Source organism: Ixodes scapularis, unplaced genomic scaffold (genome assembly GCF_016920785.2).
Source record: "Ixodes scapularis isolate PalLabHiFi unplaced genomic scaffold, ASM1692078v2 PGA_scaffold1__304_contigs__length_218370807, whole genome shotgun sequence".
Lineage (NCBI taxonomy): Eukaryota > Metazoa > Arthropoda > Arachnida > Ixodida > Ixodidae > Ixodes > Ixodes scapularis.
The window spans coordinates 81,323,342-81,346,809 of NW_024609846.1; the positions used below are offsets into that span (position 1 = coordinate 81,323,342).

General features: G+C 48.8%; 1 protein-coding gene across 1 annotated transcript; it reads right to left on the reverse strand.

Moving 5' to 3' along the window:
* Window positions 1–10,411: 10,411 nt before the first annotated feature.
* LOC120847382 (testis-specific serine/threonine-protein kinase 1-like) lies at window positions 10,412–18,290 on the reverse strand. Its single transcript, XM_040219120.3, has 5 exons — window positions 18,118–18,290; window positions 13,271–13,568; window positions 11,901–12,031; window positions 10,531–10,594; window positions 10,412–10,432 (listed from the first exon to the last, which is right to left on the reverse strand). Exons 1-5 carry the CDS (start codon window positions 18,288–18,290, stop codon window positions 10,412–10,414), a joined length of 687 nt encoding a protein of 228 aa, XP_040075054.3.
* Between the last annotated feature and the right edge of the window lie 5,178 nt (window positions 18,291–23,468).

Here is a 23,468-nt window from a genome sequence, read left to right on the forward strand (position 1 = left end):
GTGTAGATGAGCAATTTAGCCAGTGCAGTACAACCGCTAGTCTGGGGTCTTTAACGTGCACCACGCAGTGGTGATACACGACCGCACGCCGGTACGATGCTCATGCAAATCGAAACGGGCAGGGGTGGGGCTCGAACCCAGGATCCCTGGGTTCTGCAGCGCGAGCTTTCGCTCCACGCGCGTCGAGCTGGGTGTGCGCTTTAGCCCACTCGGCCACCGATCCCCCCCGACGTGCTAAGGTTCTTTCTTTTTGTGCGTGTTTAGCTTGCACCTTGTTTGGCGGCCTGGCAAGCACGCGCCGCTGGACGTTTTTGTGTCGTATGCGGAGCAGAGTGGCATGGTCTCGGTTTCGATCGAACAGCCGTTTTCTCCGCTCGCGCGACGAAGCACGCGCAACCGCAAGCCTGCCGAAGTCGCCCTCAAGTGAATGCGAACGTGATTGCACGACAGAGGCACCAGCCGGGATGCTTGCAAATCCATTGTTCTACGTTTGCTTACTTTGGCCGAAAATGTGGCACGTCGGGACCAGTGAAACAGTGGCAAGCGGTTTTTCGGAATTGCTCGGCATTGCCTACAGCACTGTACATTTGTTGGATGTCTGAGCACTAAAACTACAAGCAGCGAGTTCCTTGCAAGAAGACGCATCAGAACACAACAAAGCACAAAGGGCCCTTCGTTAAAAGGAATATTTTTTTTCTAAGAATATTTTACCTTAAAAGTCACTTTTGCTGCTTCAAAGCATCGTCTTGGCGGCTACAAAAGCCACTTTTGCTGCTCCAAAATACTCTTCTGGCTGCTCCAAAAGTCACATTTGCTGCTCCAAAACACTGTTTTGGCTGCTCCGAAAGGTGCTCCAAAATGGCTAAGGCCAATCACATCACTGCCAAGCTGATTACATTTTTTTTTGTGATTATATTTCTATCACGTTACTAGAGCCTCGCACACTAACTCCCAAGTGTGCGATGCAAAATCAAAATGAGATACCCAGAAACCCGTTGCAGGTGCCCTGAAGTCGCTAACGCAAATTTTGGGAAATGTATTTGGAAAAGTATTTGGAGGAGATAAAATGCATTTGGTTGTATTCGTATCTTGTACTTAAATGCTTTTTTGGAAATGTAATTAGATCTGTAACTAAACACATTTTTGACGAAGTATATCGTATTTGTATTTCGATACATATTTGCATGTATTCTGCCCATCCCTGACTCTAATTTATACGCACCTTCGCACTCAGATCGAATCTGGCCCAAAAAAGCGCTTGCCATAGTGAAAATTTTCTTATGCAGAATAAACTGGCATCGCCTGGCTGTTGAGGAATGATTGTTCTTGACAAGATGCCGGTCAATTTAATTTGCAAATGAGCATCACCTTTGCTAACTGATGATTTTAACTCGATAGCGTTAAGGAGCTCATGTCGCAGAAAAGCCGATGTCGGTGGCGTGACTGGAAACTCCTGATTGGTCGATAGGTTCATGACGTCAGAGCTAGATACGCAAGAATTTCAAGCAACCCACAATGCTCACGTGAAACGTTACATCACGCGTGGAATGAGAGTGATTAAAACATGACATGTAATGTGAATTAAAGGTCGCCGTATGTCTCAAATGATTTCACTTTTGAAAGTAATTATTTTTCCTTAAAGAAAAAAAATTAAGAATTTCAGGCGGGATTCGAACCCACGACTCTTTAGTTGCGAGTCAGACGCTTTTCACTAGGAACGGCGCGAGCGTGTGGCACGACAAAAACGTGCTTTTTGGTAAGAGCGTTTTTGCAAGCAAAGTAGTTTCCGGAGTCACGCTTTTTGGTCTGCGCCAAAGATGCAGGAAAGAGGAACCTTTACAACACAGAATGTTTTTAAAACTCCCCCCCCCCCCCCTTCCACACACACACGCACCTCTTTATACAGCGGAGCTGTTAAGGACTAGTTTCCCCAGTGTCGTGTCCGTCAGCAAACAAATGATGACACTAAACTCTGGACAGCTACCGCCATCTATAAATGACGACGGCAACCAGACAACCGGCTTGCCGGTTGTTTGGTTGCCGCCGTTGCGCATAGATGGCGGCAACCTCTCCGGCCTTTCCACTCTGGTGGCTTGCCGACTTGCCGCCGGCCATTACTTCATTTACACCATAAAACAGCTTCGCTGGTCTTGCTTCTTCACGAGAGTGGAAAGGCTGAAAGTATTCCTGAGGAATTGCTTCCTCCGTTTTGGTGTGTGTTCATTCAACAATTTTATTTGACGCTTGTGAACCGCAATCCTCCATTGCTTTTATTTTGCACCCCGTGAAGTTTAGATGGGTCATAAAACGACATCGGGTTGGAATGTTCATGACTTTTCCGAGGCGTACTGGTCCTCTGGCCCAAGTATACTCGCACAGGCCGCCACTAATTCAGAAACTTCTTTGTCGCGGTGAAATTGCGAGCATAAGAGGGGACTATTTCTTTTAGTCTTGCCTTCCCAAAGATTGAAGTCGCAATTGTAGGATCAAAACCACCCGCCTGACGACCGTCGAGCGCGGCTCATGGATTGGACAGGAGAAATGCGGGAGCACGGTACATCCGCTCGTAACAATCAATGCCTCGGCGGACACTTGGGTAGTGGCTCGCGTCCAACCACTGCGGTGATGAGAACAGCCGAACTCTAACAATGCCTGGAGCGTTTTCTTCCTTTGAAACCCCAGCGCGGTAACGTTGGCGGCAGAGGATTGGCACCAAGCCACATGGCCGCTTCTGGCTCCGAAGTTGAGGGGATGAACGATGCTCATATTTCTCGAATTTTTGGCGACTGCCATTGCCTAGAAAAAATAGCAAAGCCAAGTTCAAGCAGTTATTAACGGTGGGGAGTGATCCTGAGTAGTATTTAGTGATGTATAGAAATAATTTCTATAGCTCCTTTAAGCAAAGTACAGAGGGTGTCGAAACTTGGGCAATAACTTGAGAACGACGCTCGTGTGAGACTTACAGCGACTGCCAACGTTCGGCTGTCTCTCTGAGATCACTAAAATATGTTTTTTTTTTTTTTTTTAGTATTCCTTCCGTACACACGTGTAGTTCTCTGAAACGTCACATTAATAAGTCGCATTTAGTAATTTCAGTACTTCCATTCTCAGGGACATCATTCGGATGCAGTTCAGCAACAACGAAAACATATTTGGGTGCCTCAATAAAGTAAAATGGGTCTTGCAACATTTGTCTTGTACTTTCAATGAATAGTCTTAAGAAATAACTCCTAACGTTGATAGCTTGCGGCAACATCCATTAGTTTTCCCCTAATAGCAGATGAAGAAAAAGTAAAGAGACAGCTGTCGATATCTCCTGAACTCTCAATTTAAACAAGCGGCCACGTGATCTGATACCGCCAGTGTTCATCACAGTCATGCAATAGGCGGCTAGGGTTTGGAAAGGAAAAGCTTGGGCTGAGCTTCAGATATTGTTAGAGTTAAGCTATTATCATATGTAATTGACATGAGCAGTTACCCGAATGTTTGGCGGTGCTGATGGTCATGAACCCGAGCACTCGACTAGGGGTTATGAAAATCGCTTACGTCACGGTGTCACGTGACTCTCGGTGCGAAATCGTGATGTCATGTGACGTCATGCTGTCAACAATGTTAATACATCTAGTGAGTTCCTCAAATTAAATCGAGTTGACGCAGTGAGTCACGTGACGTCACGAGGTCACGTGACGTCACGAGGTCATGTATTGACACCATGACGTCACGTGAGAACGTGACACATGGTTAATCATAGTGCCATGAAAACCCACAACTTACCATACTTTTCAATTCTGTATATGACGAATAGATCTATAGATAGGAATACACTGCAGCCGCCACTTTTTTATACCCATATGTTCATTTTGTGATACTAACAAAAAAGAAAAAAAAAATATTACCTTGAACCGTTTTGAACCGGTTACCGTTATATTTTTTTTCGGTTAGGTTCCGGTTCAGTTCCAAGATGGCGGCGAAGATTTCGGTTAGGTTCAGTTCCGGTTCGGCTAAAAATAACGGTTCTGTTCCGGTTTTCGGTTCGGTTCGGTTCCGGTTCGACACCCTGGCTATGGTACGCGAAGGTTCAGTCAATTATTTTCCGTGAGAGGGGAGCTATGGTGTGTTGCTTTGTGGAAAACGTCAAGGTCGTTTGACAATTGTGGTGGAAAGAGATGAGACCTTTGTTATCTTTTGGATTTGGAGGTCAATAAGGTTCTGTGGTGAAGTTTGTGGAGTGTATATAAGAAGGTGACCAAATAAACTTGTCTTTAGCTGTGTTAGAGACGTGCCCTGGACTGTTCATTTTTGTTCTACTTTGAAACTTTCCTCTTTTCCTGCCTCAGTCTCGGGCTAAGAACAAAATGAATACAAAAATAATCTTTTTCGTTTGTTTTTACGCAAAAACAGACTTTCTAAAAGCTCGAGGTGACCACAGTACAGAAAAATTAAAAAGAGTGGCGCTGTTGTCGTATTTAGCTCGATCTCGGTGGTCGCCAGCGGCCCAGGTTTCGACGGAGAGTTACCCAACTGAGTGTTTTAGTAACGTTGCCACAACTCCTGCAAAAGAAGCAGACGAACAAATGCGGCAGTGCTGCGTGGATCCACTCTATAGTGATGACGTACGAGCGAGAAACGGGCTTGCCTTGTCTTTTATGTAACCGCGCCTCAGATGACACGTGACACTTCTTCATTTCCGTCAACCGTCGGTGGCCGCGCCACTGGCGTCGCTGCCAGTACTGCCCTCTATGCTCTGCTTGCCGCTAGCGAAGTCATCGCTAGGTCGCCTGGTCCGGTCCTGGTTGGACGTCGCCGCGTCGTCTCCGATGGCCAGCGATTCCACTGCCTGTTGCCGCTTCAGTTCGCGCAGGCCGCTCGTCTCGCGGGAGCCGTCCTGAGAACCGCTGCTGCCTCCGCTGCGCTGGTCTTCGGCGCCGCTGCCATCCTTTGTAAAACGTGCTGAGCGTGAGAAAGAGTAGCGGACAGTCTAGGACCGTAGCAGAGGCCACGAACAATCAGAGCCAGTTGATAGTTGAGAACGAGCCTCGCGGCCACTCGTGGCCACTCGTGGCCTTCCGGTTGGCCGTCAAGCTCCTTGATGCGTTTGTGTGGCAAGTACAAATGCACCAATACACGAGGCGTGTGCCTAGTGATGCCATTGGAAGCTGAACTGGCGGCGAAGCATTAAAATAGGCTGCAAGCAAGTCGACTGACCGCCATCTCTGCCGGTGCGGACAAGCCCATGGAAGTGCAAGCTTGCCAAAGCTATATACGGACAGCGAGTCGTCTGTTTCTCGCGCAGGAGTTGCAGTGACGTCAGAAAGACGCCGAGCTCTGATTGGTTCTGATTGAAGGATAGTCGGTGGACCTGAAAGGAAGCTGCCTGGAGGTCTACCCACTGTCCGTCAATTCAGAACATAGTCGAAGCTCGGCGTTCTGACGTCACCGGCGCTCTGAAGCAAAAGAAGCAGACGAACTTGCGCTCCGAATAGGTTCACGCGTAAGCTGCACATGCTTGCACGAGCAAATGGCGGCAGTGCACCCGTTCGTGGTATGTGCCTTGCACGTTCGGAGAACTGATTGGGGGGTATTAGCGGCGAGATGTTTCGATGGCGACCTTGTTTGGTTACCTTTCGCGACGTCATTACCTTGTGAACAACAAGTTCGATGGTGTTTGTAATGGGCATGGTGAAAGCCTGAAATCATAGCGCTCTCAAAGCAACACTGCCAACACCGTCAAAATTGAAGTTCTTACATTCCTCTTATTTCCGTCGATGAGACATCCTTTGCTGACGTCATAGTCAGCATATGGCCAATTGTGGTGGGCCGACCACAGCGACGTTTTCGATCGCTCACGTCGCCAATAGGCGATTGCAAGCAGGGCTTCTGGCCGCCGCCACGTCTCTGCACGTGCGGGCAAGCCCATGCAATTGCGAGCCTGTCAAAGCAGGTTCAGGCAAACGCTTCGCGTGGTGGCCATCGAGCAACAGTCGGGGCACTAAGCTCAAAATTGTCTATTCGCAGTGGAAGGCTCGCTAAGGGCGCTGCTGTTTTCTTCACTATGGGTAGTGCACATGCTACCCAAGCGGTTATGATTTAATTTTCACACTTCATAGATGCTTGACATTGCACGTGCTTGCACCAGCAGAGGAAGTTGAAGTATCCTCACTCCAGGGTAAAAAATATTTCACCAGCCGGCGATACCCAAACTTCTCGCCCCAAATAAAGAAACGCGAAGCGTGAATTTTAACAAAGGGTTCTACACTCTGTTTCACCTTGTGTTCTACCGCAGGAAAGGCTACAAGCGCGAGCTCATTGCTCTAGGGCACATCTCAGCGGCACAAGCTCTCGTGCACCAAGGGCAGCTGCCAACGCTATGAGCTCGCGCTTCTAGCCTTCGCAGCGGTACAACATAAGGTGAAACGGAGTATAATTAGCTGCTCTGCCTCGAGCTCGAGCTTCCTGCTTGCCGCACGTGCAGTAAAGGCCTATGCGGAGGGCAAGTTCGTCTGCTTCTTGCGCAGGGGGTAGCGGTGACGTCAGAACGCTGAGCCCTGATTGGCTGATCGCGCCCCCCTATCTAAGCGTCGTCTGCTCCTTTGCAACGTCGTCTGCTCGCAACGTCGTCTGCGTCTGTCTTACCTTTCCTGCGACTTTCGGAAGTGCAGAGGCCAGATTCACGAAACGATCTTACGCCAAAAATGTGCGTAAGACAAACTTAAGAACAAATTCGTATTCACGAAACGAAATTTTCGTAAGTTTTGCGCAGCTTACGACGAAATCCTACGACAGCTCCAAAGCTGTCTTACGCACTTCTTACGATCAAATCAGCATGGCCGACAGCGTCGCGCGTCGCGGTCGCGACGACCCACGGACGTTTATTTTTCTACGTGCGCTTCTCACGCGTCCCGACTTCAAGCAGCAAGAAAAAGGTAAAAAGTACTTGAAACAGACCACGGCGAACAAGAACGCTGGATTCACAAACACCCGGGAAAAGCTTCAACGGCCACGATTTGACCGAAACCGACGAAGCGAGCTCAGCAGTTAGGCCTAGCAGGCACTCCGCGACTCGGCGACCGCCTTCCCACGACCGGCTGGTGTGCTGAATGGAATGTGCCCGCGCGACCCTTGTGAAACCTTCCCGTATTATACTTTGATCGCTGACCTCAGTTTTAGATTAAGAGGTCAATTTCTTCCTCTTGTTATCTCCTCGTTTCCCGAGGCAACGGTGACTCTCGCCGGTGAAAAAGAGGTGAATCTCCGGCAGACGCAGGAAAGGTAAGGCAGCCATCGCTTTGACTAGCAGACGTAAAGCAGACGACGTTAACTGCGCCAACCCGCCGACGCCGTTAGAGAATGAGGGGTCTCGCTGCACACGAAAGGAGAGAAAAAGTATTTGGGAGGGAACTTGCGGACACTAACACGCTCACTCTCGGTTCTTTGCAAACAAACCTCGGCGCCTCGGGACACCTCGCCAGTGAGTCCCTTGACTTCCCTCCTTGATGCGCGTCTGCTAGTTCTTTGACAAAAACAATGTACCGCTCGAGTTATTTGTCTGCCCTCTGTGAAAGGCGAAGTCGAGCTCGCTCGTTAAGACCCGCACTTCCGAAAGTCGCAGGAAAGGTAAGACAGACGCAGACGATGTTGCGAGCAGACGACGTTGCAAAGGAGCAGACGACGCTGAGATAGGGGTATGGTGCCTGGAACGCGTCTCCGACTGGTGTGTTTACCGCGGCCAAAAAAGTGGTCCCTCGATTTCCGCCTGATGACGTCATAAAAATGTCATGTTGTCGCCGGTCGCGACCCTGGCGGCGCCCCAACAGTTGTGGTAAAACTGGCGACGCCTGTTCTGCTGCTGGTCGCTTTCCATTGTGACAGTTCACGGAAGCTAGGGCAGCCGGAAGTTGGGACGCCTAAAACGACGCCGTGACGACAGCGACACTTGCGTTCGCTCGTGCTTTTCGCCAGCATTTCTACGGCCAACCGCCAGGATCGCGACAGGCAACAGCATGACACTCGCGTCATTTGTTGCCACATTGGGACCACTTTTGATGTATGGGCGGGATAGGGCGGTAAACACACCAGTCGAAGACGCAATCGAGGCACCATAATAGGGGGTCGCGATCAGCCAATCAGGGCTCGGCGTTCTGACGTCACCGCTACTTCCTTTCTCATGCGCAGAAGACGAAAATGAGACCACCTGCGAGGCGTATAGTCCGCAAGTGGTCTCATAGTCCGCAAACGAGATGCTCCGCCTTTAGCGCGAGCTCGCTGGCTTCCGCAGTGCTTTGGTTGCGCGTGCCTGCGCGTATAAACTTCTGTTAGCAAAGGCAAAAAGCCCGCACTGAAGGCAGAGCTGGGGTTCTCGGGATGTTGACGTCACGACATCCGTCCGCAGAGTTCTCCTTCGTGTGGATACCCCGGTATTCACACGAGGGAAAAATCCCGGGGATCTCCCTACGGCACGCGCATCCTGCGACGAAAACGTCAGGCTTTGCGATGTGCAAAAGCCTCGCGTTTTCGTATCGGGATATGCGCGCGGGGGAGCAATCCCCCGGATTTCTCCCTCTAGTGATTACCGGCCACACGAAGGAGAACTCCGAGGACGGATGTCGTGACGTTAGCGACCGGAAAAACTCCGTCCTCGGCTCCCCCGCCCGCCTGCGGAGCTCTCGTGCTGACAGTACGAAGCCTCCGCGCCTCCGCCACGGAGGAGAACGGCGCTGCGAGGTATCAAAAAGGGATGACGTATGTCTCACGTGATACGCGCTTCGCGGAGGAAAGTGGCGGATTTCTCCTTCGTGTGGATACCCCATTAAAGGTGAACGGAGTATAGTGGAAGGCAAAGGGCTGGTGCTGGCGGCGGTGTTTTTACTGAGTTCTTAGCCTGTTACCTACCATAGAGTATTCAAAGTCAGTGCAATATAATGTTGATGCAATCATACATCATACAAACACTGTTAAACACTTTAAACGGCGTGCAAAAAAAAAGATCATGTTCTCATGTTATCTTGCTGCAATTTACTACGGAGGTGCAAGCAGATGGTAAAATTTTACAGTAAAAAAAATATCTCAACTAACATCGTTAAAGAAAAATGAAAGTCGTTTACAGATCGCTGTAATGCGAAATTAGAGCGCAGGTTTTTAGGAGGTGGAGAGCAGGGTACGAAGGGGAAGGCATGGAGGAGGACGGGAGGGTACGGAGGGGAAAGAGGGAAGGTAGTTCATAACTTCCCCCTCCTCCGTACCCTCCCTTCCTCTTCCTGCGTGCCCTCCCCTCCTGTTCCTCCTCCTCCTCGGTATCCTACCCTGCTCCTCTTCCGTGTCCTCCTCCTCCTTCGTACCCTCCCCTCCTCCTTCGTACCCTTTCCTTCTCCTCCTCATTACCCTCCCCTACTCCTCTCCATACCCTCCTCCATAGCTTCTCCTCCTCCTTCGTACCCTGCTCCTCCATGCCCTTCGCTCCTCCTCCCTTCCCTCCCCTCCTCTTCCATGACCCCTTTTCCTCCTCCTCCGTACCCTCCGCTCCTCCTCCAGCTACGCCGACGCCCCAAAACACGGGAACGAGCGCCTAAGAGCTGCGCTCGAAACAGAATCCTGTTTTGGTCATATCTTCGCCACCAATCCGCAGACGATGCCGTGGCCTCCGAGATCCCGAAGCGCGCGCGCGTTGGACCTCAGAGGCCATGACAATGCAGGCGTAGCGCGAAGTGCTGCCGACAGATGGTGTACGCCGCGTCGAGGGAGTCGGTGACAGGTTAAGAGTTTCATAGAGCGTAACCTCTATGAAAATATGCCTATCCTTGCCTACTCTTTCTTTACAGCGAAAGCTTTATTGTTTATGTTTAATTCAGAAAATATTTTTCTGAAATAAATCCTACTATCTTACATGTTATCACGCAATGATCACATACATAAAATCGAAATTCCACAGTGCCACACTACCTACCTACAGATCATTCATACCTCACACGTCTGCTAACTGAAATCACCTTTCCACATCCATCGCCACAATTGTTAATCCTGTTGATTTTTTGAAACTGCTGTACCCGTACTACTGGAACTTGATTCGTCATTTGAGTGTTCCATTAACGTGCACGTTGTAATCCCAACCCCTCTGTAACGCCTTCGGGCCCTGAGGATACCAATAAATAAATGAATGAAATGAAATGAAAGTGGAGGCTCTTCCCACCACTTTCCACTTTGGCAGGGTGAACCCTGGAAAGTAGGTCGCCTCCTCTCCACCATTCGTTCTGCTAAAGTGGCGAGACATGGGAGGAGCTTACCCTGAACTATTATATTAACCTGTCAGCGACTATATTATCTGGTGTGTTTCGGGCAGCCCTTGGCAACAACGTTGAAACTGTCCGAGCCGAACTGAAGTGCCAAGCCCACCTTCCTCACGCCCAGAGATTCCAGCTCAGACGCCGTTCTCGAAGCACTATCAGAGAGAGGAGCGGTTCCTCCGCCACGGGAGGATTCGCCGGGCCCAGCCGGGAGCCGAGGCGGGGGAGGAACGGCAGGGTCCTGCGGCGGGACCGCGACTGGGGCCACAGGAGTACCCGGCCTCCTCGACCCTTCCTGGTAGATCTTCCGGCTGAGCCTGCAGGGCGGCACCGAGACGAAAGAGGACTTCGCAATACGTGCTCCGCGTTGGCCTTCTTTTAGGGTGACGCCGAACATTTAGAGCTCTGTTATCTAAACACTTAAGAATCTAGAGCGCCTACGTTCCCGCAAAACACTTGGGAGAGCGAGTCTCTGCGATCTACATGGGGAACTTGACGAGGCTGTGAACGCGCGTATGTTCAGAAAGCGACAAAGGAAAAAAAAAAAAAAAACAGAGGTCTGGCCTTTATGGCACTGAGTAGTGTGAATCGTCATGCTCGGTGCGGTAGCGCAGACCGTATTCTCTTACGTCTCAACATAATTTCAGCTTCGTCATTCGCCGAGGTTTTCTCGCAGATGCCCCAGGCTTCTTAGAGGGTATGTAGTCACTGATAGAGCGAGAACGGCTGTGCGTGTCTTTCGAACGCCCGGCCACCTGCACGCGCTGTTCCTTCTGCCTTGCTTTGGCTGCGCGAGCGCGCGCGCGAGGGGCACGAGTTGTTTGAAGCATTGTCAGAAGTAGAAGGCTCGCGCCAGAAGCGGGACGACTCCTCCCTGCCTTCTGATTTTGTCAGCGACCATAGATAATTATTAAGCTACTCATCACACATTTTTGGGTATCTGGCCTCTAATGTTCTCCGCTAAATTTAGCGAAGAAATTGGCGTCACGTGACATATGCACCAATGCAGTTTCCCTGCTAAATTTGGCGGAAAAATTGAGGTTGCGTGGCCTATGCACCAATTCAGGTCCCCCGTTAAATTTAACGGAAACGTTTACGTCAGGTGACTTACGCTCCCAATCAGTTTCCCCGCTAAATTTGGCGGGAAACTTGACGTAACCTGACCTGACCGCGCATGGGACATAAAAATAAATTCAGATTTTCTTTTAAATTTAGCGAGGAATCTGAATTGAAAAACATGGCGAATGCTACTGCGATTCACAGACAGCTAACAATAGTGGTTTCTGCAGGTGTTTTTTATTCATACTTCCCTTCCCCTTTCGACCTTGACGCGCGGGTGCCCGAAGTGCAATGACCAAAAATGTCAAAGTTTTCTTGGAGCGATATAGATATATAAACAACGTTTACAACAACACGTTCGCTCGTTAATTTTTTTTTTTTTTTTTTTTTTGCAGAAACCGGATCCGCGAATTCGCAGTTTGCTGAACCCCGAAACACGTAATTCGTGTTTAAAAACAAAGCAAAAAACCAACGACAGTGTAAAAGTTGACGGTCAATGTCGACGAGCATCGAGATTCCAGAGACTCTTAACACAATTTCCTGTTGGCTATCTATGCAACTCACTCCTTGAATGGGCTCGGATACCGCCTTATCCAAGGATGACGGATCACTCGTCCCATGCTCGCCCGAAGCCCGATCACAGGTTCGAGCATGCAGCGGATGAGGTTTTTTAGCTCGTTGCTCAACGGAAGCACCTGCATAGTCAGGTGCCGCCGCCTATAACCCCTGACAACTTAAAGAGCCACTGACTGACCCAACATCGTTCTTTTTTTCATTATTATTGTTGTAACTTAAGTAGCACACTTCCTCGGTCCAGGTTTGGGTCAGACTGGCGCGAGCTAGAGCCAACATTGGTCAAACCTGGCACAAGCTTGCGCCAATCTGGCACAAGTATCAGCAAGGGAAGTGAGCTGTTGGGGAAGCGACTGGAAATAAATCGTAGACATCATCCTAAAAACAGATTATTGGAGGAGAAAAAAAAATAATTTCGAAGAGTCAGTTTTGTAACTCCCGTCTGCAGATGGCAAAATGGCGCACTCCTTGCCTTCTTAGATGACTTCGGATTGGAAGTGTCGTTTAACGTTCTCTCTTTCCCCCTCATTAATCGAGGCCCTCACCGCGCTTGCTTTGCACTGCACTTGCCATGTGTTCCTTATCTACGTGCAAAGTACGCGTCACTTTTCGGTTCGAATTTCTTTTTTGAGCAGTGTCTCACTTGGTCTGCCTAAACGCTTTCTAAAAAGAAAAAGAGAAAACCGACGTGTTGAAGGCTTTGTTGAGCGACGTGATCCGTGGCTCTTTTGTACAAGAGATCTTTGTTACTACAATAGCTCCCAACGAGCTGAAAGATCCAGCAGTAGCGCTCTCGCTGACATAGATATGGCTCCGGTGGAGCGCTGTCATCAAATTTAATCTAACTTTCTCGCAGTAGTTATTTCTCCTGACGTTACAGTAACATGCTTTGACATTGTAAAACGCCACGCGCAATAGACTGCGTACGTATTATCGCCATGCAGCTGCAATCATTTCGTCAAGCCCAGTGCCTGTGCGTACTTGTTCTCGACACCCCTGCGTTGCCAGTCTCTTCATCTGATGTGTATTGGTCCCACATCAGGGAACTCCAAGTAATATCTATCACCTAAAATATATATATATATACCTGCGCTTTAAGCAAGCGAGTCGTACAAACCTCACAGAGGCAGCTCAAGCTCTTAGCGAAACTAGACTCCAACTTTGAAGCTCCTAAGGCGTTATTTTTTAACACTGGGACGAAAAATTTAGGTAAAATAGAAGATTTTCCCTAAAGACATAACTCGACTATGGCCACGCGCTTCTGCAGTCGCTGCTTGGCGTATCGAGAAAGCCACCTGTGTTGGCAAGCTCCAAGAGGCTATCGTCCCATACTGTTCCGCTCGGAACGGACCGGACCGCACCTTGGGGAAGCGAACGACGCGCGTCATCTGCAGCCTGAGCTGTCTGGGCAGGTTGCCGCTCTCGAAGGGCAGGTCTCCCGTAACCATGACGTAGAGGATGACGCCCAGGCTCCACATGTCCTCCCGCTTGGGCAGGTAGCGGATACCTTGCAGGATCTCGGGCGCCGCGTACGCCTCGCTGCCGCAGAACGTGGCACTCAGCTCCTTTTTCTTGGTCGCCGCGCTCGCTGCGGAAAGAGAACGAGTTTGAAGGCGACGAGAGCAGCATCGCATCTCGACGATGGTGAAGCATAAGGAACTGCGAAAGAAGGAAGAGGTGTCTGAACAAAGTCAGCCAAGGCGATAAAAGTTCGGTAGAGCTTGGCGCATTTCCCGGCAGGGGCACTGTCGGTTTAGGGGCCATCATAGCCTCACTTTCTTTGCACTGCGGAGTGAATATAGATTTCACATTTAAATATTCTAAGCTTAAATGGTAAAACAAAATGGCTAGGTGGCGTAAGCTACCGCCCGATCCAAAGGGCTCAGCCGTATTCATCCATCCATCCATCGCACAGGCGCGGTCGCGCTAGAGCACTATATAGCTCTTTCGGAGCAGAGCACTGATCTCTATGACAATTGCTGGATCGCGCTTCCCCGCTTGTTCGCTGCAGCGCAAGTGAAGCCACCGGGCTTCACTCGCTTGGCATACGATTTGCCGTTTTTGCTAGCCTTTGCTGCGGTTTTCCAGCGTGCTGACGACACGTTTTCTACTCGTTCGTCGTCATTCGCCGAAGAAGTTTTTTGAAGACTCTGTGTATTGTTGAGACTTTCCGTTGTGAACACGTGGAAAATTTTACGAAAGTGCAGTGTCGCAGGAAAAAGGCACAACGCGTCGAAAGGAAGGGCTGGCGGCGTGTTCAAAGCATCCTTGGCACGCCGAAGTGCCGTGTCTCTGTGCCTTCGCACGCTTGGATACCGACCAAGAACCGACGCCGTGTGTATGTGTTCAGCGAGTGCAATGTGCGTGAAGCTGTTCGTGCCTCTGGATCAGCGTCTTTTCCCCTCGCGGTTTAGGAACGAGCTTAATCCAGCGTCCACTAGCGACGGGAGATGGGGAGAAGGTACGTCTTTTTTTCGTCCTTAGACGATTTACACAATACCGTGCACAACAGCTCCTCATCACTGATCAGTGCTGGCTTATTATCAACCTACGCGACTCGCCTAATTGTAATTGGTCAACAGATTGCACACGACCATATCGGCCGCGCTTCAAAGATTTTCATTCTCGCCGTCTTGTACATTTGCTTTCGAAAACCCCCCTGGCTCCACGTACAACGTTGCCCTATTCGTGCTCCCACGGAATCTATTAGAGTAGATTTGGGACATAGCCATGGTTAATATAGTACATAAGAATACGTACAGATCTCCCCCTTTTATTGATAGCAACTCACCGGAACAGCTGGACGATCCAGAACTCCGTGGCCGATATATATAAATGATCTAAAGGCATCTACGCGCGACACACGTTCAGAACTTTGGCGCGGCGTCAATTCTTGACCGGTATCCAAGCGTGCGAAGGCACAAAGATGCATCACTCGGCGTGCCAAGGAAGCTTTGATCACGCCGCGACACCGGCGACACGTTTTCGACGAGTTGTACCTTTTGATACGGCTTCACGCACATTGCACTCGCTAAACACATTCACACGGCGTCGGTTCTTGGTCGGTATCCAAGCGCGCGAAGGCACAGAGACACGGCACTTCGGCGTGCCAAGGATGCTTTGAACACGCCGCCAGCCCTTCCTTTCGACGCGTTGTGCCTTTTTCCTGCGACACTGCACTTTCGTAAAATTTTCCACGTGTTCACAACGGAAAGTCTCAACAATACACAGAGTCTCCAAAAAACTTCTTCGGCGAATGACGACGAACGAGTAGAAAACGTGTCGTCAGCACGCTGGAAAACCGCAGCAAAGGCTAGCAAAAACGGCAAATCGTATCCCAAGCGAGTGACGCCCGGTGGCTTCACTTGCGGGAGCGGCAAGCGCGATCCAGCAATTGTCATTGAGATCAGTGGAGCAGAGTGTACCGCAATCTAGAACGCCGTCTCTCGGCGACTAGCGGCGAACGCCCGGCGGTTCCAACTCCGGCCACAAATGCATGGGGAACGGGAGAAAATCGCTGTTTCTTGATTATTTTGGGGATCTATGGAACGACAATAGTTTTTGACATAATAAGGGAATAGTTTACAATAATTTGCGCTAAGTTGTGCGCCATTAAATAACAGAATTTTTGTTTTTTTTAATTGCCCGAGCAGCATCATGCAGCAGACGACGCGGCGACGTCACACCGTTCACGTGACCCGCTCCGGCCAATCCATAAAGTCCATCTCCGCTGCCTAAAACAATCGTCTGCTTCAAACGCCATTGCTTTGAAAATTGCCTTCGCAACATTTGCACACGCATCCGATATTATTAAAACTTTGATAAAGTGTTTAGTGTTTTACCAACTTCACGACAGACTAGTTTCAAAAAGTGTGAACTTGGCGTTTATTTTTTAATCAGCCGTGTTGAGTCGATCTCCATGTATTCTCCCATAGGGCGGGCCGCCTCCTGGAACTTTGAGTACCACGTGACTCGCGCCGAGCTGCTCTGTCGGCCATGTTGTCGGCGAAACACGCGGATCGAAGGATTGCGCTACCCTGCTCCGCGCCCCTGAAATCGTGTGCACGAACAGACGGTCTCTCAGGCCCCTAGTAATGTTGCGCATTTCACGTCGTTGGCCAGACATGCGAGCGGAGTTTCGACACACTTGTTCCACGGCGATGCGGTGTCCCGTTCGGACAACTTTATCTTCCTCGACCGTGGTATATAGGTCGATATAGATATAGACGACGTAGCAAAAGCATAGATGAAGCGATGATGTGTGTGCAGAGATGATGTGGATATAGCGAAAGTAGGCAGAAGTAGGGTTCGACTACTGGTTCGAGTATTTTAGGTGCTGACATGGCGAAGATACGTGTATATTGTTGTTGTTGTTGTTTTAAACACACTCACAGACACACAGATTTCCCTACACCCTCCAAGAAGTCATACTTCTGGCGAGACCTCCTGTCCTTTGCCTCATCTTAACTTCGAGCGCAGCCCAGGCTACGATCCGATTAATGCCAACCAAGCCGCGCCGAAAATGCAACGTCATGATGTTCGTTGTCTTTTTGTGTGTCTGATATCCCCAACCAGACAAACCACGCGTAGATTGCGCACTGAATTTGCTATTTTGGTATACGTATGTTTATGTTTATGCTTTTCTAGCTTTTGACTTTCACACATTTGCAACCGAGTAGGACAGAGAGAGATAAGACCGGTTTTAAGCCTCTTGCGACGTCTTAGAACCGCGTGCGCTGCTGCGGAGCTGATCCACAGATGTCGCAAGAGGCGTAAAAACCGGTCTGGTCTCTCTTGGTCGTTCTCGGTTACAAGTGTATGAACGAGCTTTTATGGTGAAACGAAGTTTAAATAGGAAGGCCATAGTGCTGCATTTTCTTCGTCAGATATCGGCGCAAGACGCTGATTGGACGCGAGTGCGGCGTCAGTGTTCGGCTGAATTCGTGTCCAATCAGTGAGGACACTAATCCGAGCCGAACGCTGACACGGCATTTGTGACCAATCTGCGCCCAGCGTTAGCGACCGGTATGACATCAAACATTTAGCACCATGACCTTGTCATTGAAGAGCGAGGTGTTGATACTGTACCGCGGTGAACCCAGAACTACAGTCATTGGTAGTTCTTTTAATTTGGTGAACCAACGAGGAGCGATCGGTATTATGTTCCAATAGCCTTCTCAGAGACAAAAGCGGGCAGACGGCGGTATTTGTCACTGAAACAACAAAAACAAATCAACCCGTTTTGTTTCTCCATAAGGTAGGACATTTATACGACCATTGGGGTTCGATACTGCTCGCCTTTCTCATTGGCTAAACTGACCACAGGTAGGACGACGATTGCGGCTCCGAGTGCGCTGCGGAACGTCCTCTATCAAACTGCCTAAAGTTGTAGCATTTAGAGCGCAGCTCTTAGGCGCCCGTTTCCGGCTTAAGCAGCGTCGGCGTCGCCGTCGGCGTTGGCGTAACCGCGCGGTGCATGATGGGTAAATTTCTCCGCTAAATTTAGCGGAAAAGTTTCCCCGCCAAATTTAGCGGGAAAAAATTCCCTGCTAAATTTAGCGGAAAAAAATTCCCTTTTAGATCTAGCGGAAAAATTTCCCCGCTAAATTTAGCAGAAAAGTTTCTCCGCTAAGTTTAGCAGAAAACATTCCCCGCTAAATTAAGGAAAAAGTTTTCCTCGCCAAATTTAGAGGAAAATTTTCCCCGCCAAATTTAGCGGAAAATTCTTCCCTAAATGGGAGGCGAGCAGGAGAGGAGGAGGGGCATAGCCCCCTCTCCGTATACCTTCCCCTCCCCCTGCTCCTCAAGAGCTGCCCTTTAATTCCGCGTTACAGGGAGTTGAAACGGCTTTCATCTTTTTTTTTTTTACCACAGTTTTTACAGAATTTTTACTGCAGCTTTTTTTCAGCTTGTGTAGACTCTGACGTATTATCGACCGATTGCCGGATGCACGCTTTCTTCATTTTATATCTGTATATAGCGTTTTGGGTTCGCTTTGCTGGCTCTCTCAAATGTCTTCATCCAGTTTTTATATGTGAGCCACGAGTTGTCTCAAAGTTGAAAATGAGAAAAGTATCGCTTCGTTTCCTTTTTTTTTTTTTTTTTTTTCATGGCTATATTTTGATTGGCGCGCTCACTGCAGTATCGGCTGAAGCTGAAGTCTGTGAGTTTGACCACGTCGAGGGTGGTGAGCAGCACGTTCTCGCACTTGAGGTCCCGGTGGGCGATGTCGTTCTTGTGCAGGTACGCCAAAGCGCTGGCCAGCTGCATGAAGTAGACGTGCGTCGTCCTCTCGTCCAGCCGCCGCACCCTCTGCGAGAAATTCAGGTCCCCCGGCTTCAAATGCGAGAGGACTACCACATTCCGTCCGACCGCAATCATCGCTACATTCTGATGGAGCCCATTCAGCAGCGCTAAAAAGTGCTTTGTCACGCGTTCGCCGTTCTTTTTTTTTTTTTTTTTTGGGGGGGGGGGGGGGGGGGTTTGCTATTCTCAGCCTACACCAATCACGCACATTAAATGCCCCATGAATGGATGATTGGATGAATGTTAATGGCTATACCCTTTGTAATTCGAACGGTAGCTTGCGCCACTTAACCTAAAACATAATCCTGTGTGTGTTTTTTGTGTTTTTTTTTTTGCGTAACTGGCTTAGCCGTTAATAGTCAACGCAAGCAGAGGACGAGCACCGATGACGATGCACTTTTGTTTGGCGCTGCTTGATTGACTCCCGCCGAATCGTAGCGCCGGTTGCGTTCGGACTTAATGTAAAACAAAATATAACTTGAAAAAAAAAAAAGGTCAGTTTTTTTTTATGCGGTGCACTTTAAAATTTTTTTTGTTTTGTTTATTTTGTAAATATTCAGTTCTTCGCTATAGCCTGATTTTGCCATGTACGTATATTTGAAAGATACACCGAGGGCGGATTGTTAAAACCTTTTGCCTTTCAAATTACTTTTTTGTTTTCAGGCGTACACTGTTTGAGCTTCTTAAGAAAAGAAAAAAAAAATATTGGCTAACAGTTCGAAAGAGCATTTCTTAACACAAAAAAAAAACTTAATAAAGCTCACAATAAAAAAAAAAAAAAAAAACTACGACAGGGACAATGTAAAGTAATATTTACATTGTAAAGTAAATACCTGTTTTATGCATAGCGCAGCCCGACCGGAGTCAGCCACTTGGGCGCCTTTTAAAATCAGCTAATCTTTTCCGATGAAGTAAAGAATGAAGAAAAAAAATAATTCAGGAGTATTTTCAAAATTTCACAGCTAAAACTATACTTCTGGAACGTAAGTATAAATACCAAAGTTGCAACAAAACAAAACAAAAAAGTCTCTAAGTATAGTCAAATAGGAGGCCAGAATACCTCACGGTCTTTTCAAACCTCCTTGGCAAAACAAGGACTACAAAGATTGCAGTCATCATGCCTGTATCTTCTCGAGTAGGTCGCCTCCGCCAGCCAGCTCCATGATGATGAAGACCTTTTTGGGCTCCTCGATGATGGTGTAGATGCGGGCAATGTGCGGATGCCTCGTCGAGCCCAGGATCTTCAGCTCCCGAGGCAAAAATTTGGTCTGGTAGATGGACGACGTCAGCTCCTTGGACACGATCTTGCAGGCGTACGTGACGCCCTCCTTCATCACGCACCTGCCGAAAGTCATTGGCAAAAGCCTTATCATACACAGAACTCTGTAGCTCTCTCGCTTGTTTCTTTTTTTCGGTTTTGCGAAAGCGCTTTTTTCAGTGGCCGGTACTTTTGTGTGTTTGACGCGCGCTTGCCTCGCTCGCCCATATGGAGAACTTGAGCGGTTCGCACTGTTTCCCTGACATGTTGAAGTGCAAACGTGCTGTTTACAAAACGTCATGTCCTACTGTAATTATGAAGTTGACTGGAACCACTAAATGAGCTACGCTTTCAGTATTGGCACTCTGTTCACCGATAAGCGCCGCCATCTTGGTGCTTATGCCAGAGCAGACGCAACTCCCAATCGTAATGATCCAAAAGTGTGGCTTCCTCAGCATTATATTCGGTGTTAGGAGGCTCTTGTAATAATGTTTTGCTTTATCGCGAACTGTTGAAACATTTGTGGAAGTCGGAAAAGCCTTTCCTGTGATTTTAGATAAAGCTCCAGAGGACTTGCAACCATGTTTTTAAGACCCAGGAAGGGTAAGTGTTGTTAGTCTGTAGCGTAGCTTATTTAGTGGCTCTAAAGTGGCCTTTGGAGATTTTTAGAAGAGGAGGCCCCAATGGTTCCGCCTAGTGGCTTGGGGCCTATCACTGCGTATGCGCATAAGTTCTTGCCAGTCGCAATGGGACGCCTCAAACTTCTTGGGGAACTCAGAGCGTTAAGGCGACCTATTCTCAAACTCCCATTTACCGAGGCCTCCTTGCAACAAGACTTGAAAGGCGGCGTCATACTTTCGTTCCGTGCGCTGCCATTCATACAGGTGCCTCAGCAAATGGGTGGTGCTTGAAAAGTTACCCGTGTTTTGACTACGGTTGCATGTTATTAAACGGATCTGTTTCAAACGGCACAAAATGTCGTCAGCTGCAATTGTTTATTGATTCGTAAATGTATCGCGAGTATTATCGTAGCTATTTTAATTTCCCCAAACGAAGGCCCTGCCATGTAATAATAAATATTTCACCTTTTTTTTTTTTTTTTACCGGCACACGAAGAAGCACGCGTTGATTGCGGGCAGCACCGATGGCCAGTACGTGACAGAAAGCCTAGGTTTAAGAGATGGGGAGCGTTCGCAGTTTAATGGCGGACACCTCCTGCGGCGATGGCTCGAAAGTGCGCATGCGCTGCATTTTCTTGTGGCGGGGAGGAAAGCAGGAAGAAAGGCAAAAACGTTTGCAGACGATCAACGCTGAAGGGACTGCATTTAATGGAGGGACTGCGTCACTGGGGGAACTGCATTCTGCAGGCTCTCGATGTCATGAACCGACCAAGAAATAAATAGGACCCGTACGCGAAGATCTAAAAGTAAAAAGACTCCATGTGTCTTACAGTAGAATTGCCGAACCTTCCGACAAAAGCCAGCAGAATTCAAAAAAGGACTTGATAAAATGGGTGAAAACAAACGGCTGATCATCCTGCTGCAAGAAACAAAAGCAGACTCAATCAAAATTAGAGGTTACAACATTTATACGCAAACCGCCGCCAAGACCGACCGTGATACACCAGAGAACCCCATGCCTGCTGATAGCAACGCTGACAGCCAAGGATACCTCCCAGGCACAACTCAACACGCAACATCTCTGCAACAACGCGCAGGAAGTTGTGGGCGTCAAAGTACGAATAGGGGATAACGACTCTAGAATCTTTAATACCAATACCAGACTGCACAGACGGGAAGGAAATAACATGTCATGGCTAGATGACGTGAAACACGGCAATATGCCTCCGCTGGTGGTCGGCGACTTCAATGCCCAACACACAACGTGGGGATATAAGCGAGAAAACCAACGCGGAAGAAGCCTAAACAGCAAGTGCAAACAGCTAGGGCTTCTTCTTAGGAATGAGCCCGACCCACCAACCAGACTAGGACTCAACCCAAGGGAAGCGGATACAACACCGGACTTAACATGGACAACCAAGACCCTAAGGGTGACCTGGCACACAAAGCCGGACCCCATGGGAAGCGACCACTTTCCCATCAGTATTAAATTGCACATCAGTTTTGGTGCGAAAAAGAGGTCCACTTTATTAGATGGGATAGGTTCCGAACGCTGCTATGAGTGAGCAGCACAGAAGACCTAACACGCTGAATACAGTTGGCCATGGCCGGCGCAAAAAAAGAGTACCAAGTGCGAGAAGACGCACCCGCGCCAGACCTACATCTACTTAACCTATGAGCCAGCCGCCTTCAAGCCCTACAACTGTACAGAAAGAAGAAACGAGACAAAAAAAAAACTCAAAATCAAGCTCAATCTTGCTACGGCTCGAGCAAAAGCTACACACTGGAGGTCGGCTAAAATGGTAAACGCACTGTGGATCCTTCAACGAGAAGACAGGGCTAAGAAACACCCGGCGCACCTGCACAGGGATGTGCGGAAAGACTAAAAGCAAAGGGATGGGAGCCAACCTGGCTCTCAAACATGGAATATCAAAAGCTGAGTTAGCAATTCAAGCCGGAAACAGCTTCTTCCCGCAGCTCCTGGAAACACAAAGCAGACTTGCGCCCTATGCAAACAGGATTCAGGCAAGGCCTCTCAACGCACGACAGCTTGGCCATGATACACCGAGACATAACATCTACTCCCCCAAAAGGACAACCTTATACCATCGTGGCAGTTGACATTAAAAAGACATTTGATTCCATACCGCATGAAACGGTCATAAAAGTGGCCGAGAAAAGGGGCATCCGAGGCAGACTGCTGAATTTTATAAATTCCTTCTTGCAGGACAGGACTTACAGCGTTCACATGGGCAGCACCAATGGACCGATCTCAAATAATGCGATTGGAGTAGCCCAGGGCACCGTTATCTCCCCCACGTTGTTCAACATGGCCGTGACGGACATCGCTTTAGCACTGGAAAGAAAAGCGGCAGAAGTAAGTTTCACAATCTACGCCGACAATATTACTATCTGGACGGCAACAGGGGAAGCTAAAACCCAAGAGGAACACTCGCAAAAAGCGCTTGACATCACCGTTGGGTTCCTTAAGGAAACCGGGATGAAGATCTCGGTCGAAATGACCAACTATCTGGTTGCTGCAAGCCAAAAACGCGAGGCAGCAGAACATCGGGGATACCATCTGCCTGCACATTGAAGGAACGAGGGTCGAGAGAAAGTCCAGCATAAAAATTCTTGAATTAACCTTTGATGAAACCGGAGGCGTTCATAACTAGGTAAAACAAACGCAATCTCAATGGAAACAGGGACTCACTTTTATAAGGAGAACGACTAACAAGGCGTGGGGAGCAAACGAGAGGGCCTTGAAGAATATGATACGAGTGCTGCTCATTTCCTCCGGCTAGCAAAAACCCAGAGAAGAAAGTTAGAGATACTTAACCATTCAGCCATTAAGGTGGTTACTGGGTTGCCCAAGTATACCAGACTTACGGATTTAAGAAGCGCCGCTCAGATGAACTCCCTCGAGGATATCGCAAACGAAGTGAGGAGAAGTCAACTCGATGGACTGGAAAGTTCACCCGCCGATCTTATCATCCTCCAAATGCTTCGAAAGACACCGCAACAAGGCCTCCATATCGCACTACCGAACGCTCCCTGGGAGGATGAGGCGGTAGTGAACCTGAAATCCACACCGAAGAATCAAAACAGGACCCAACCAAAACGCAGCGAAAGCAAAGCAAAACGCCACAGGAGAGAAGTAAAGGCAATTCTTAAACAGGGAACCACGGAAGTAATTTGCACCGACGCCGCAAGGAACGAGGACGGAACCACGGCCATAGCAATGCACTCAACTGGCACCGGCAAATCAAAAAGCAAATACCTGCTCAATAGCAGCAGCACGAAAACTGCTGAACTATTGGCCGTACTCTGGGCCCTTGAAGATCAGGTTTAGTACAGTCCAGCCGCACACATGTA

What these genes read in the sequence shown, in the direction of transcription:
- LOC120847382 (XM_040219120.3), bottom strand. Translation starts at nt 18,290, where the DNA reads ATGATTGCGGTCGGACGGAATGTGGTAGTCCTCTCGCATTTGAAGCCG. An exon ending in ATCGCCCACCGGGACCTCAA is followed by an intron (nt 13,569 to 18,117) that starts GTGCGAGAACGT and finishes CTTCTTTCGCAG; the next exon opens with TTCCTTATGCTTCACCATCG. An exon ending in TATCCGAGCCCATTCAAGGA is followed by an intron (nt 10,595 to 11,900) that starts GTGAGTTGCATA and finishes GCCGCCCTGCAG; the next exon opens with GCTCAGCCGGAAGATCTACC.